At 43.3% G+C, this 15,942-nt stretch overlaps 1 protein-coding gene across 2 annotated transcripts in view; it reads left to right on the top strand.

The window, feature by feature from the left end:
• gdpd2 (glycerophosphodiester phosphodiesterase domain containing 2) overlaps nt 1-15,942 on the top strand; it is a 162,843-nt gene that overhangs the window by 87,719 nt on the left and 59,182 nt on the right. For both annotated transcript variants that reach the window (XM_078546236.1, XM_078546235.1), the window contains exons 11-12: nt 8,169-8,319; nt 10,322-10,546. In XM_078546236.1, the coding sequence (XP_078402362.1) occupies nt 8,169-8,319; nt 10,322-10,546 (376 nt within the window). The remainder of the gene's footprint in view (nt 1-8,168; nt 8,320-10,321; nt 10,547-15,942) is intronic.

The following is a 15,942-nucleotide window of genomic DNA, read 5'->3' as shown; positions in this document are numbered from 1 at the left end:
CTTTGCTTTGGTCCGTGGGGCCCTGTGAGTGAGCTCACTCTGGAACTCAGAGTCCACTTAGGAACAAGAGCGATGCGTTAGAAGATTTGAAGCCTTTTCCACCATCTAATGATGCAAACACTGCTGCGACTGAAATGTGGACATGCCTAGGGATCTCCTCCTCCCGTGCATGTGTTTTCTTCTGCCACCACTGAGGAGACACAAATGTCACTGATTATCAATGCTGATGAGCTGCCCTCACTCAATGGTGTTCTTTGAGGAAGAAGGATTAGAAATGCTTACATCACACATTTCCAATAAAGATTTAAACACATCCCCTTGACATCACAAAAGGGGTGCAGATAATAGTTCAACTGAAATTGACAAGACAGGAAGGTGAATCTCACAGTGAGACACTATCATTGAGTGGGAGGAAGGCTAAACCTCGAAATAAGAGGATTCCAAAGCACAAAATCACAACACCTTCAGTTGACGGGAACATTCACGTAACGATCAAATGTATTAACAAAAGTGCAATTTATTTCCATGTCTAGCACACCCGTGACCCAAAAGTGACATCAGTTTTTCTTAACTTTCCTAATTCTACCGCTATGCCTGGGTGCAGCCCCGACATCTGCAGCAGAGGTGGAGGCACCCTGCTGACTGCTACGTCCTGATGTCTGTGATGACCTTGGCGGGCATCCTCTGGTGTCCCGTAGCCTGGGGGGCCCCGGACTAATAAGGGTCACCTGCTCGGGCAGAAGTGCTCTCGGCAGCCTGAGCAGCTGGAGTGGATGGGGTCACTTGCAGAGCAGGCTGTGAGCGGCTGCACACTCTTGGAATATCCTGAGAGGAGGCCCCCTTGGTGTCCGGCTGACGCTCATCCTCCCTGTGGGTACCCAAGGGCCCTGCCCTGGCTCCTGCAGAGGATGGTGGATCTGGAGAGGGGTCAGGGTGCCTTGTCCCCATGTTGCCTACATCCTGATGGTGCCCACCAGGACGTGTGGCCACAGAGCACAGGGCCGAGTGCAAATCTGGCACAAACCTGCTGGACCAAGGTCTCCAAAGTGATTGCCACCCTTCTCATGGTGACCTCGAGGCACTTGCATGTCGGAGCCACGAAAAAGAACACGGACTGACTCCTTCATCATTCACTCAAGTCTGCTGACTGACTGTCGAATCTCTGCCTCCTGGCGTTACATCTCCAGCATAGGTTTGGTGGCCGTTTCCAGAAACCAAGCGAGTGACTGGCCTCCAGCAGTCCTCCAAGTGCCAGAGATCTGGGCTGTCACTGCTTCCAACTGCTGCGGGGATGTGCCAGTGAGGTGTTCCCCAGAAAATGAGCCAGAGCTTAATCTGCATCTGTGCCCCATCGACGTGTGTCTCTGAGCTGGTGGAGGGCGCGTGTGAGCACCATGATGGTTCTTCCAGAGCTTCCTCCTCTGATGAAGTCGCACTGGTGGTGCTGGACTGGCTTCGGGGGCTTCAATCTGCTGGTGCCTGGAAAATAGAGTTTCAGCTAATGAGCATGAGCTAGATAAGACTGCATGTGACTCACTGTGAATGTCAGGATTTGATGAAGTGATGGAGCTGTGACCCGTACTAGGTTGCTGGGAGAGGCCGATCTCCCTCTCCCCACAGGAGAGATTTCTGTCCGCCTCAGCGCCGAGGGCAACGATGTCAGACGTTCCTCCCCCGTTCTGCACTTTCTCACACCTGTTGTGCGCTAGCTTGGTCTGAATGAAGAAGAAAGAAAGGCATGTGATGAGAAGGGATGGAGCAAAGGTTGGGTGAGATGCATGACCCCTGTGTGTGGTGAGCCCTTCCCAGAAAGGCCAGAGGATGAAGTGTGACCAACATTACAGATGGGATGGCAGTGATGTAAAAGTCTCGATGAGAGAACAAGAGCTGATATGTGTCCCTCACTAATGGTTGCGTGAGACCCCTGAAGAGAGGAGCCATTTGAGTGCATGATGCCATGATGAGTGTTTGAATTGGAGAATGTTGAAGGATGATTTACCCTGGCAGAATGGAGGAGATCACTCATCCTCTTCCTACACTGAGTGGCATTTCATGCCCGGTTGCCAGCCATGTTGACCTGCTCTGAAACGGCCTTCCAGGCCAGAGAGGTGAGGTTGCTGTGCTTCCTACAGCCAACCCTGGGATAGAGCGCATACCTGTGCGCCTGCACCCCTCTGATCAAGGCCTGGAGATCCTGGTGCATGAAGTGGTGATGCCTTGTTCTTCAGGCTCTCGGTCTTCCTTTTCTTGTTGCCAGACATCTCTGGTGGGCTGGGGAGCGTGAGATTGTGTGTTGGACTGGCCTTCAAAACTGGTGCCCGGACCTGCAAACCCGCCCAGCTGACTGCGGCCGCATAAATCAACTCCCAACCCGCCAGGTGATTCGGACCGATACATACCTTTGCATAATTAGTGAAGCTCCAAGCGCAGAATTGGGCGTGAGTTCCTGCCATTCCGGTCGGCAGGGTGGGCAATATCGAAAACACCTGCCACCGCACTTTACTCTGATTTATGAAAAATTCCACCCAAAGAGAGGGAAGAAAGATGGGAATTGAGAGAGATTTGCAAAAAGACCAAATTTTTTTTAAAAGTCAATTTTTTTTAAACTCCAAAAAAATTAAACTCTGAAGAAAGGGGACTCCACACTTGTAAAATTAAATTTTCAGGCCAGAGAGGTTTTTGGCAGTAATTTAGACTTATCACTTATTAAAAATTCACTTACATCTGCATGCATCCCTGACTTTCAGGCATGTTTAGTGGGTATATAGTTGTTAAGTACCAGCACTTCACATCCTTCATATATTTTAATGCTGAATCTATCAGTGGGGGTTCTGGTGGAGCGAAGCTTATGGAGGAGGAGGGCAAATTGTACATTTCTGTGTTTAACTGCTCATATGCAGACACCAGAACTTGCTGCCCTATTTCCTCCTACTTCTAGTGAATGCTGATAGCCTCACTGTTATTCTTACTGTAAACTTCAGATCATTATGTCAGGGTACAACTCTGAGATGCTTCTGGGAGCTTTCTTGGACTAGGCTAGCAATTCAGACTAACAGACTTTGATCATCTCAAACTTCCCCCTGCTGAAAACAGTAACGGGTTCTGTTCTGGGCCTAGAAAATGTTTCAGCAGCTTAGAAAAGAAGTCATTGAAATCATATCTGGTAGGAAGATTTTAGAAATTTTTTGCTTTTACATTCTTTGGCCTCTTTCAAGCATTAGGTGCCCTCTTTTGATGCCATTGGGTGCCGGTAAAATTTCAACCTGCACCCAATGGCATCACCATGACCTGCATCACCACTATACTGTCTAGTCCATTTGAGGCAGGGTCACCGGTCACCAGGGCAGACGAATGCCCGTCTCATCACAAGGCGTTGCTATTGTGAAATGAGTTGACTGAGTTGCATTTTTGTGAATGTTTTGGTATACATGCATGTCTTATTTCTCTCACACATTTAGACACAGGTGTCAGCTAAGTGTGGTGAAGAATTTTATTCGGCGGCAATGTTAATTCCATCAAGGCCAGCTTTCTTCTGACATGGAACCAATATTTTAAAAAGATCTACTATTGCCCTCTACTTGATTTTACATACCAACATAAGAAATAGGAGCAGAAGTAGGCTATTCAGCTTCTTGAGCCTGCTCTGCTATTCATTAAGATCATGGTTGATCTGTTTGTGTTTTGGATTCTACATTCCTATCTACCCCGATAACCTTTGATTCCCCTGCCTAACAGGAATCTATCTACCTCCACCTTAAAAATATTCATTGACCCTGCCTCCACTGCTTTCTCAGGCAGAATGCCTAAGTTGCACAACCTTTTGAGTGAAAAAATTTCTCCTCATCTCTGTCCTAAAAGGGCAACCCCTAATTTTAATCCTTGTTCTGGACTCACCCACAAGAAGAAACACTCTTTCCATGTCCACCTTGTCAATACCTTTCAGGATCTTATATACTGAACCAAGTCACCCCTCACCCTTCTAAACACCAGTGGAAACAAACCCAGTCTGTCTAACCTTTCCTCATAAGACAACCCGCTCATTCCAGGTATCAATCTAGTAAACCTCCTCTGAACTGCCTCCAATGCATTTACATCCTTCCTTAAGGAAAGAGACTAAAACTACACACAGTATTCGAGGTGCAGTCTCACCAATGGCCTGTATAACTGAAGCATAACATCCTGACTTTTACGTTCAATCTCTCTCATAACAAAGGATAACATTCCATTAGCCTTCCTAATTACTTGCTGTACAAACATGCTAACTTTTGTGATGCATGCCCTAGAACACCTAGATCTCTCTACATCTCTGAATTCTGCAGTCATTCTCCATTTAAGTAACACTCTGCTTTTTTTATTCTTCATGCCAAAGTGAACAACTTCACATTTTCCTACATTATATTCCATCTGCCAAACTTTTGCCCACTCACTCAACCTATCTATGTCCGTCTGCAACCTCTTTATGTCCTCATTCACGACATACTTTCTTACCTATCTTTGTGTCATCTACAAATTTAGCTACCATGCCTTCACTCCCCTCATCTAAGTCATTGATATAAATTGTAAAAAGTTGAGGTCCAGCACAGACCCCTGCAAGACTCCACTCGTCACATCCAGCCAATCAGAAAATGCCCCATTTCTGTTTTCTGGCAGCCAGCCAAGCTTCTATCCATGCTAATATGTTATCTGCCCCCACGCCCCCCACACCATGAGCTTTTATTTTCCACAATACCCTTTGATGTGGCACCTTATCAAATGCTTTCTGCAAATCCAAGGCCAGCACATCTACAGGCTCCCCTTTATCCACACACATGTTACTCCTTCAAACAACTCCAATAAATTGGTTAAACATGATTTCTCTGTCACAAAACCATGCTGACGTTGTGTTTCTCTAAGTGCCCAGCTATAACCTTCTTAATGATCAATTCTAACACCTTCCCCACTACACACGTCAAGCTAACTGGCCAAGCTAACTGTTTTCTGCCTTCCTCCACTCTTGAATAGAGGGGTAATACTTTCTACTTTCCAGTCTGATGGAACCTTTCCAGAATCCAGCGAATTTTGGAAAATTATCAACACATCTACTACCTCTCTTAGCCATCTCTTTTAAGATCCTAGGATGAAGTCCATCAGGACCCAGAGACTTGTCAGCCCACAGCTCCATCAGTGTTCAGTGCCGCTTTCCTAGTGATTGTAATTTCACCAAGTTCATCTCTCCCTTCCACCTTTACAGCTATTACTGGAATGTTTTTTGTATCTTCTGTAGCGAAGACAGAAGCAAAATATTTGTTCATTTCATCTGCCATTTCATTATTATCTACTATTAACTCTCCATTATCACTCCCTAGAGGACCAACACTCACTTAACTTACTCTTATCCTGTAGAAACTCTTGCTATCTGTTTTTACATTTCTAGCTTGCTTCCTCATCCTCTAATTTCTTTTTCCTGCTTAACCTTTTAGTCATTCTGTGCTGTTCTTTATACTCTGACCAATCATCTGACCTGCTACTCATCTTTGCACATTTATATACTTTTTCCTTAAGTTTGATGCTTTCCTTAATTTATTTAGTTAACCATGGATGATGGGTCCTCTCCTTACAATTTTTCTTTATTGTAGGAATTCTGAAATATCCCCTTAAATGTCTGCCACTGATTTTCTATTGCTATATCCTCTATTCTAGTATCCCAGTTCATTTCAGCTAGCTCAGCTTTCATGCCTGTGTAGTTGCCTTTTATTTAAGTTTAAAATACTAGTCTTAGAACCATTCCTCCCTTTCAAACTGGACGTAAATTCAGTCATAATGCAGTTGCTGCTACCTAGGGGTGCTTTCACTTGAAGGTTATTAATTAATCCTGTTGCATTACACAAAACCAAGTCTAGTATAACCTGCTCTCTGGTTGGTTCCAGAATGTGCTGCTCTAAACTATCTCAAAAGCATTCTATGAACTCCTCATCCAGGCTATCACTGCCAGTCTGATTTTTCCAGTTTATATGTAGATTAAAATCACCCATGATTATTACCATCCCCTTATCATACATACCCAATATTCTTTCTTGTGTACTTTGTCCTACATTGTGTTAGGAGGCCTGTAGACCACCCCCACTGATGACTTCTTTCCCCTAATATTCCTCATCTCCACCCAAACCGATTCTACATCCTGATCTCCCAAACAAAAGTCATCTCTAGCTATTGCACCAATGCCAGCCTTGTCAACAGTGCTACCCTTCCACCTTTACCTGGCTTCCTATTCTTCTTGAATGTCATATACCCCTCAATATTCAGGACCCAATCCTTGTCATCCTGCAACCATGTCTCAGTAATCACTATCGGATCATATCTATTTAATTCAATGTGTGCTATCAATTCATTTACTTCTTTATGAATGCTAAGCGCATTCAGATACAGAGCCTTTAGTTTTGTCTTTTTGTTACCTTTGTAACATCTAGTCTTCACTATTGGTGTAATCTTGGATTTTATCTCTGTCCCTTCCTGCTATTCTATGACCTTCATTTCCCATATTACTATTATGGTTTCCTGCCTTGAATCTACCCTAGATTTGCTACATCTTGCTACTACCTTCATTTTGCAATTCGCAGGAATGCTCGTCCCAGCATGGTTCAGGTGTAAACCAACCCAATGGTACAGCCCTCACTTTCCCCAATACTGGTGCCAGTGCTCCATGAGCCGGAACCCACTTCTCCCACACCAGTCTTTGAGCTAAGAGTCATTTCTCTAATTTTATTTGTCCTTGCCAATTTGCATGTGGCTCAGGTAATAATCTCTAGATTATTACCTTTGAGGTTCTGCTTCTTAATTTGGTACCTTCTCATACTCACTATGCAGAACCTCTTTCCTTGTCCTGCCCATATCATTGATACCCACATGGACCATGACAACAGGATCCTCCCCCTCCCATTGCAAGTTCCTCTCTAGCCTTGAGCGGATGGCCCAAACCCTGGCCCCCAGGCAGGCAACACAACCTTCTGGACTCTCGCCCTTTGCTGCAAAGAACAGTGTCAATCCCCCTCACTTTTCTATCCCCTACTACCACTACATTCCTGGTTGCTTCTCCCACTTGAACCTGTACCATGGTGCCAGGACCTGGCTGCTTATCCATCTTGCAGGTCTCACTTTTGTCCACACAGGTTGTGAGCACCTCAAACCTGTTTGACAATTGCAAAGTCTGAGGCTCCTCCATTACTGTCTGCTCGGTCCCTTTACCTGCCTCACTCATGATCACATCTTCCTGTCCTTCACTACTGACCAAAACAGATTACCCTATTCTAAAAGGCATGACCATCTTCTGGAACAACGTATCAGGTATTTCCCCACCTCCCTTATGTTGCACAGTGTCTGCAGTTCGGCGTCCAGATCAGTAATCCTGATCTGGAATTCCTCTAGCAACTTGAACTTTCTGCAGATGTGTTTGACATATTGGCTTGCCGTCCAAAAAACCTGCATTCCTCAGCTGCAACACAACACCTGTCCTGCTATTGTTACTTGTGTTACTTAGTTAATTTAATTACTCACTTAATTAACTTAGAATTATTCCTATGTATACCAAACTTCTTTCCCCTGTGCACCAAATTCCCACATGAACCTAATTCAAGACTCACTTGGTCTCAGTCTCACTCCAGTGTAATTCGTAGTTGCCTGTCTCCTCACATGCCCCCTACTGATTGTGTGGTTTGAAAAGGCCGTCTCTTTTATAGACCCTCTGAGTCACTAGCTAGTTTAGCTTCCTGCTACAGTAATTAACACCACTTGAACCAAATCTTTTCAGGTGATTACCTGCCACTCCAGGCAGTTCTTTACTTAACAAGCTAGCCCAGCTTATTTGAAGGTTAGTATTGTGTTAAACTATTGTTAAACCTGAAAAGGACTTACCAGAATTTACCACATGAACCTAATGCACTGCTCACTCAGTCTCTGTCTCACTCTGCCGTAGTCGCCTGAATCCTCATTACTTATTTTGAGTTTATGCTAACCTATATTTGCTGTTTCAACCACAAAGAATGTTACATAAACCTCAAGGGGATTATCGTATTAATTAAGCATACAGTGAAATTGGTCTATAGAATACCAATGAACAACAACATGCCGGTCTGATAATTTGTTAAAAAATACTAAAAACTAGATTGACAAGACCTACATTTTGTTTTTCATAGTTCTGATGGAGTCCCATTTCTAATGCACGACTCTACATTTGAAAGGACAACAGACATAGTAGCAGTTTTTCCTAAGCGAGCCAGAAATAAAGCCTCAAGTTTTACATGGGCAGAGATTCAGAAGCTCAATGCTGGAAATTGGTTTCTGAAGGTGAAGGAAGATACAACAGCTTTTCATGTTCATTTTCCTCTTTAATATCAAACCACTGTCTGAGCTTTGTGAAAAGTTATGACCCATGTGCGAAATAGAAATCAATGAGTTCACAGGATGCAATTAATAGAATAAGTAAGTTTAAGGTACTATATGCAGCATCTGGGCTAGGCATTAACCTTTCACCTTTAGGTCCCTGTTTTTGAATCCAGCTGAGAATGAGAAGTTTAAAGGCTTGAATTTTCACTAAGTTGGAATGACTCAAGAGCCCTTAATAATGGTGAGCAGGTACCGATTCTGGGATTCCTGACCCCATTCCTGGACTGTCTGATTTGTGAGAATGCTTTTAAAGGTTGCGGGCTGGTTCCTGTCAAAGGCCCACATCCAGCACTCCCAACCTGGCCAGCTTCACTGCAGAGATAGTCATGTCCTACACCTCCGCAATTTTCATGGAGTTGGACCAGGTTTTTAAAGAGTCCTGGTTCACAGCCCCTCAGAAGAAGTCTAGTTTGCATGAGGAGACCTTTTAAATGGTAAGTTCAAAAGATCCTCCTCATGCCCCCCCCATTCCAAGCTCTGCCTATCCACCCACTCCTCATGCCTCCCATTCCAAGCTTGGCCCTTCCATCCTCCCACACCCCACACCACCACCTCCCCATTGCCCCTCATGCCCCCTATGCCTAGCTATGGCACTTTCATGCTCATTGACCTACTATACATTGTATTGAACCAATGAATCCTATAGTGACAGTATGGTGTGTTTATAAAAAAGCTTCAGCAAAAGTAATTCATTCATAGCTTTCTCCTATGTTGGGGAAAAAAAGTCATTTCATTAGAAGCCAATAAAACTCAATCATCCAGACCATTTAAAGTATCAATAACAAAAACCACAAACCCTTGAAACCATTTAAGGTTGTGTAAACAAACATTGTGAAATTGACAGCAGAGATTAGAGAGCCTGATCTGGGGTGCACCTGTTTCAACAAGCATAATGGGTGCCTGGGCTCTCAGCCAAGTGGTTTCAAGGGTTTGTGGGTGGCATAAGGTGGCATAGATGGAGCATGGGGAGCATTTGGAGGGTGTGAGGGCTGGAGGGCCTTTGTGTTTTTATTTTAACTGGGACAAAGTCCCACAGCACCAAGTCAGGCCTTTTAAACAGCCCGCCTCTGCACCTGGCAGCCCCTCTAGCTGTCTCCAAACTTTTTCCTGGGTCAACTGGCCTGACTCCAGCCCATCCGCCCCCCCCCACCACCCCCCAAGCTGCGTGGCAGTGAAGATCCCGCCTTTGCGGGCACTTTCTCCCCAGGGAGGTGGGCCAAGTGGGGAATTTTCCTGACTTCCACTACCCACCTCGAGGATGAAAATCCAGGCCCAAAGTCTCCTCTCTCAACAGGTCTTAAGATCCTTCACTAATTGAACTCGGTGCAGCTTCAGCACAGTTCCTGATAGGCATAGGCCCACAATGTAAAGCTCCCCTAACTTTGCACTATGTGCAATCTCTGCCAGAAAGACTACAGGTTGGCTGGGAAGATAAATGGAAATGCCACATTGGAAAATATTGCTATTCTGAAGTTGGGTCAAAGACATGTTGAGAAAAATTAAAGTAGCGTCTCTCTGCACCTAACTATGCTACATCTGGGAGTGCTGAATGGGATAGTGTACTTCGCATCTAACCTATGCCACACTAACATTTGGAACACTCAATATGGACAGAGTATCTGAAATGAGAAAATATTTATTTGGAAGTTATAAGATTTCTCATTTTATTGAGCACACAAGTCACATGAAAAAAAACATTTAAATGCAAATGATAGACGTTTTCATTATCCTTGGAACTGTAAATTTTATTACTGTAATATTTTCTGTTATAAATTGCATAGCTTCTATAACTTTCTGTTCCTCAACTAACAGAATATGTTGATTTGTGTAGTGTACACTGTAACATATTCTGAGTGTTTGCCTGACATTTTGTGTCTCTTTTTCTGACTTCACTCCCTCATAGAAAGATCCTTACAACACAGTGAGGATGCTATCGGAAGCATCACAAAAAAAAGCTTTCAAGCAACGTGTTTGTCCATTGACTCAGCTGTTGGCTCTTGCAGCGAAAAATAAAAAATATGTAATATTTGACCTGCGACCTCCAACAAATACATCTCATCCATACCACAACACTTCTCACAAAGTTGTTGCAGAAACCATCCTGAATTCCTCGATTGATCACAATCTGGTAAGGAAATTGAATCTCTTTTTCAAAGATGACAGATGGAAATGAAAAAATCTATACATTAGAAGAGTACAATTTCTGTTACACTGTGTCACAGTTTTCTGTAACAATTTGACTTGAATGGGATTTTTTTTACATTTCATTTTATGATATTGTTATAAAGGCTAATTCAATTTACAAGGAGTTAACTCCCAGAGGTACAATTGTGTATTTATTATATTATATGTAGGATGTGAATTTAACATTTACGCCATTTAGGAAGTTAATTATGAAATGATAGAGAGTTGTGGAAAGCAGAACAAAGCAGTTCATATCCTGGTGATAGAAAAGTTCCTGGGGTGGTACATCAGACAGGTCAGACATCACAGGCTGTTTACCCCATCATGTTACATTACTTTTAAGGAGAATCATGGGGCCAGATTTTGCAGTCCCGAAACAGGACCAAATAAAGGCAAAACAGCAAAAAAATGACCGCCAAATGACACAAACAGATGTGCCTCCATTTCCACCATTGACCATTTTGTGGGGCGTGGGAAAGGATGTGGGGCAGGAAGCCCAATCATCCCTTTCGAAAGGCCCAAGGTCAGATCTGTTAGGATTTTCACCAGGGCTGGTAGGCTTCGGAAGACCTCTATGACCCTGCCAAGTGAGAAGAGGCAGTAATTGGCATGGAGGCAGGACAAAAGGCTAGGAAACCTCATGAAAGGCAAGTTAGAGGATTTTTATAGGCTTAAGTGTGGCTTTGGAGGGCAGTTAACCTTGATGGAATTCACCAAGCAAGGGGGTAAAGGCAAGGGAATGACTCCATTGAGGAGCCAAATTTTGGACAGGCATTGATTTTAATGGGTCCTTTCTTTTAGCGCCAGGAAGCTCATATCTGCATTTTTGAGTGCTGGCAACTGAGGCTCAGGCTTGTTGCTGACATTTATAAAGGGATCATCAGAACTCACGGAAAAAGTAGCTGGCAAATTGGGCCCATTCAATTCCCACCTTGGGTATGCTGATTGAGCTGGCAGGCCCATGTCCAGCACAATGGCAGAATCTTGCCCTTGGATGGCAGGTAGGCCCCACTGGCTTGGCGGCGGGCAGGCAGCCAACCCCCGCCACTGAAACAAGGCCCACTGCGTGGGCGGGCTAATTAAGGCCCGCCAGCGGCATCCCCGATGGGAAGTGCTATGCGCTTCTGTGCGGGGAGGGAATCCCCAGCTATCAAAGTGCGCTCTTTCGCGCATGCATGCGAAAGAGCACACTTCTCCCTGAGACAAAGTACTGTCTCAGGGAGACCAGTGACAGTACGAAAAACTTTAAAAAGACAAAAATTTAAAAATTATTAACATGTCCTCCTCATGTGACAATGTCACACGAGATGGGACATGTTAATAAAGACTGCATAAACTTAATTAATTTTTTAAAATACGGACATGAAACTTCATCCCGCCAGTGGATGAAGTTTCATCAATAATCTGGAGCTCGCTGGGGCTCCTGGCCTGCCCGCCAGCCTTAAGGTTGCAAGGGCAGGTCTTTAATTACTTTAACTAGCCTGTCAATGGCCTCAATTGGCCATCGACAGGTCGGCTGGCGGACAGCTGATTTCACTGTCTGCCCGCCTTCCTAAAAATTTAAATGAACCGGGATGACGTTGGGGATTCCTCCCGATGTCATTCTGCGTCATTTTCCCCTTGGCGACCGAGCCCCGCCCCCAAATTGCCAAGGGGAAAATCCTGGCCAAAGTGGGGTCTTCACTGGGAGAATCCTGTTTTCTGGCAGTCTGATGATTTAGACAAAATCATGAACGGGTACAGAACTGAGAGAACTTTGGAAGATTATAGTTAGGGCTTCAGCAATGTTCTGGCCTATTTTCTTAAAAAACATATGTTATGGCACAGCCAATGGTGAATGCTGAGTTGTTCAAATTCCAGAGGGAAACTTCAGACAACTGCAACAGCTATTTTTGCAATTTGTATGTTTTGAGATGCGGGCTTTGAATTCAGTAGTAATAAGACCACCAAGCCTTACAGGTTTTTACAAAATTTATTAATAGGAAAATGATTTTAAGCACATACATATGTCTATAAATTGCTACTATAATAATTTCTAACTCCCCTAATTAATCTGACTCCCAGTTACACCTCCATTAAGGCAATAGATTTTAAAAGACCCTGGCTAAGAAACATGATACCCAACAATCCAATTCAAAGTGAGTTTACTTAACTTCAGTTTGTTGTAGGCAGCAGCTTGAGGCATAGATGCTGAAGGCTTTTCACACTTGTTAGATCTTAAAATGCTTACCCTTACACACAGCCTTTGCTCCTTTATACATATTTTCCGTTTTGAATGCAAATTCCCATTGTTTCACTATGTCTTTGGACTTTACCTTTCTAATAATAAAAATCTCTCGTGGTACCAAATTTACCAGTAATCTTTGGGGAAAAATAAACACACTGTTTCTTAACTTCCCCTGGCTAGGGGTAATATTTCACTCCCTCTCTTTGAATCCAAGCTAGTCTGGTTTATTTAAAATGCAAATGTTCCCATTACCTCTTACATTCTAAAACATCCCCCATGGTACCTACTCAACATTTCAAACCTAGCTTATTTCCTGACACATCAAAGCCTTCCGACCAGCTGCCTTTAATTCAATTAAATCACAAACACACACACACACATATAGACACAGATACCACTATTTTACAATAAATTCCAATAACGTTATTACACCTTCCTCACACATATGATGGAAATCACTTGATCCTGGGGATCTGCCACTCTTTAGTGCCATTATTTTCCTCACATTATGGTAGGTCCCTGACCCTGATTCACTATTAATATCCTTGGGATGTCTGGCATACTGACCCTCTTGCTTTGCTGTAAATACTAACACAAAATAATTGTTCAATGTGTCTTCACTCCCTTATTTTCGTTAACATTATCCATATTATTGCTTTTCATGGGGCCCACATTGTTCCTGACTTCCTTGTCAATCAAAACCTGGCTAACTCAGCCTTGAATATATTCAATGACAAAGCCTTCACTGTTCTTTGGGGAAGAGAATGCCAAAGGTTAACGACCCTCTGACAGATGAAATTCCTCCTTAACTCTGTCTTAAATGAGAGACCCCTTATTCTGGAGCTGTGCTGTCTTGTTCTAGATTCCTCCACGAGGGGAAATATCCTCTCAACATCTATCCTGTCAAGCCCATTGAATCTTAACAAGATCAAGAAGGTCATCCCTCATTTTTCTAAACTTTAATAAGTATAGCCCAACTGCTCAACCTTTCCTAATAAGACATAAAGAACATAAGGAATAGGAGCAGGAGTAGGCCATTCAGCCCCTCAAGCCTGCCCCAATAAGATCATGGCTGATCTGCCCCAGGCCTCAACTTCTCTTTCATGTCAGCTTCTCATAGCCCTCAACTGTCCAATATTTTAAAAATCTATCTACCCTGTCTTTAAATACTTCCAGTGATCTAGCCTCCACAACTCTGAGGTAGAGTCTTCCAGACATTCACTACCCTCAGAGAAGAAATTCCTTCGCATCTCAGCTTTAAATGAGTGTGCCCTTATTCTGCAACTATGTTCCCTAGTTCAAGATTCCCCCATTAGTGGAAACATCTTCTCAACATCTACCCTGTCAGGCCCCCTCAGAATCTTGTACATTTCAATAAGCTGACCCCTCATTCTTCTAAACGCTAATGAAAAAAGGCCTAACCTGTTTACCTGTTCTTGATAAGTCAACCCCTTCATCCCAGGAATCAGCCTAGTGAATCTTTTTGAACTGCCTCCAATGCCAGTGTACCCTTTCTTAAATATGGGGACAAAACTGTACAAGGTACTGCAGGTGCAGCCTCACCAACACTCTGTACAGTTGTAACAAGATTTCACTATTTTTAAACTCCAATCCCCTAGCAATACAGGCCAAAATTCCATTTACCTTCATAATTAATTGCTGCACCTGCATGCTAACCTTTTGTGTTTCATGTACAAGGACACCCAGATCCCTCTGTGCTGCACTTTTTTGGAGTCTCTCTCCATCTAAATAATAGTCTACCTTTTGATTTTTCTTACCAAAATGCATGACCTCACACTTTCCTACATTAAACTCCATCTGCCAAGTTTTTTTCCCACTCACTCAACTTTTCTATATCCCCTTGTAGATTCCTTATGTCCTCATCACAACATGCCCTCCCACCTATTTTTGTATCATCAGCAAATTTGGATACATTTGCCCCCTCCTCCAAGTCATTTATATTGATAGTAAATAATTTGAGAACCTAGGACTGATCCTTGTGGCACTCCACTAGTTACGTCTTTCCAACGTGAAAAAGACCCATTAATCCCAACTCTCTGTCTTCTGTGTGTTAACCAATCCTCAATCCATGCTAATATATTACCCCCAATACAGTGAGCTCCTATCTTGTGCAATAACCTTTTATTTGACACCTTATCAAACACCTGCTGGAAATCCAAATACACTACATTTACTGGTTAACCTTTATCAACTCTGCTTGTTATATCCTCAAAGAATTCTAGCAAATTTATCAAACATGATTTCCCTTTCACAAAACCATGTTGACTCTGTTTGATTGCGTTAAGCTTTTCTAAATGTCCTGCTATTTCTTCCTTAATAATGGACTCTAGCGTTTTCCCAACGACAGATGTTAGACTGACTGGCCTATAGTTTCCTGTTTTTTGTCTCCCTCCCTTCTTGAACAGGGGCATCACTTTAGTGGTTTTCCAATCTGCTGGGACCCTGGGAATCCAGTGAGTTCTGGAATATTTTGATCAATGCCTCCACTATCTCTGCAGCCACTTCCTTTAAAGCCCTTGGATGCAGGCCATCAGGTCCTGTCTGCCTTTAGTCCCATTAGTTTCTCAAATACTTTGTCCCTCATGATACAGACTGTTACAAGATCTTTCCTCCAATTAGTTCCTCGCTTATTCTATATCTTTGGAATACTTATAGTGTCCTCCACCGTGAAGACTGATGCAAAATATTAGTTTAAATTATCTGTCATTTCCCGTTCCTGTTATCAATTCTCCAATGGCATCCTCCAAGGGTCCCACGCTCACTTTAGCTACTCTTTTTATATACCCATAGAAGCTGTGGCTGTTTGGTTTTATATTTCTTACCAATTTACTTTCATAATCAATTTTGTCCCTCTTTATTAGCTTTTTAGTCATCTGCTGCTGGTTCCTAAAAAATTCCCAATCTTCTGGCGTACCACTAGTTTTTGCTGCTTTGTTTGCCTTAGTTTTTGATTGGATACTCTCCTTGACCTCCTTTGTTAACCACGGGTGGTTCATCCTTCTCATCGAGTCCTTCTTTTTGACCGAGATAAATTTTTGCTGAGCACTATGAAATATCTGCTTAAATGTCTGTCACTGCTCATCCACTGACCT

Source organism: Cetorhinus maximus, chromosome 8, assembly GCF_964194155.1.
Source record: "Cetorhinus maximus chromosome 8, sCetMax3.hap1.1, whole genome shotgun sequence".
Taxonomy (NCBI): Eukaryota; Metazoa; Chordata; class Chondrichthyes; order Lamniformes; family Cetorhinidae; genus Cetorhinus; species Cetorhinus maximus.
Note: the sequence above shows the minus strand (reverse complement) of the source record. Positions and strands in the feature narration are given on the sequence as shown.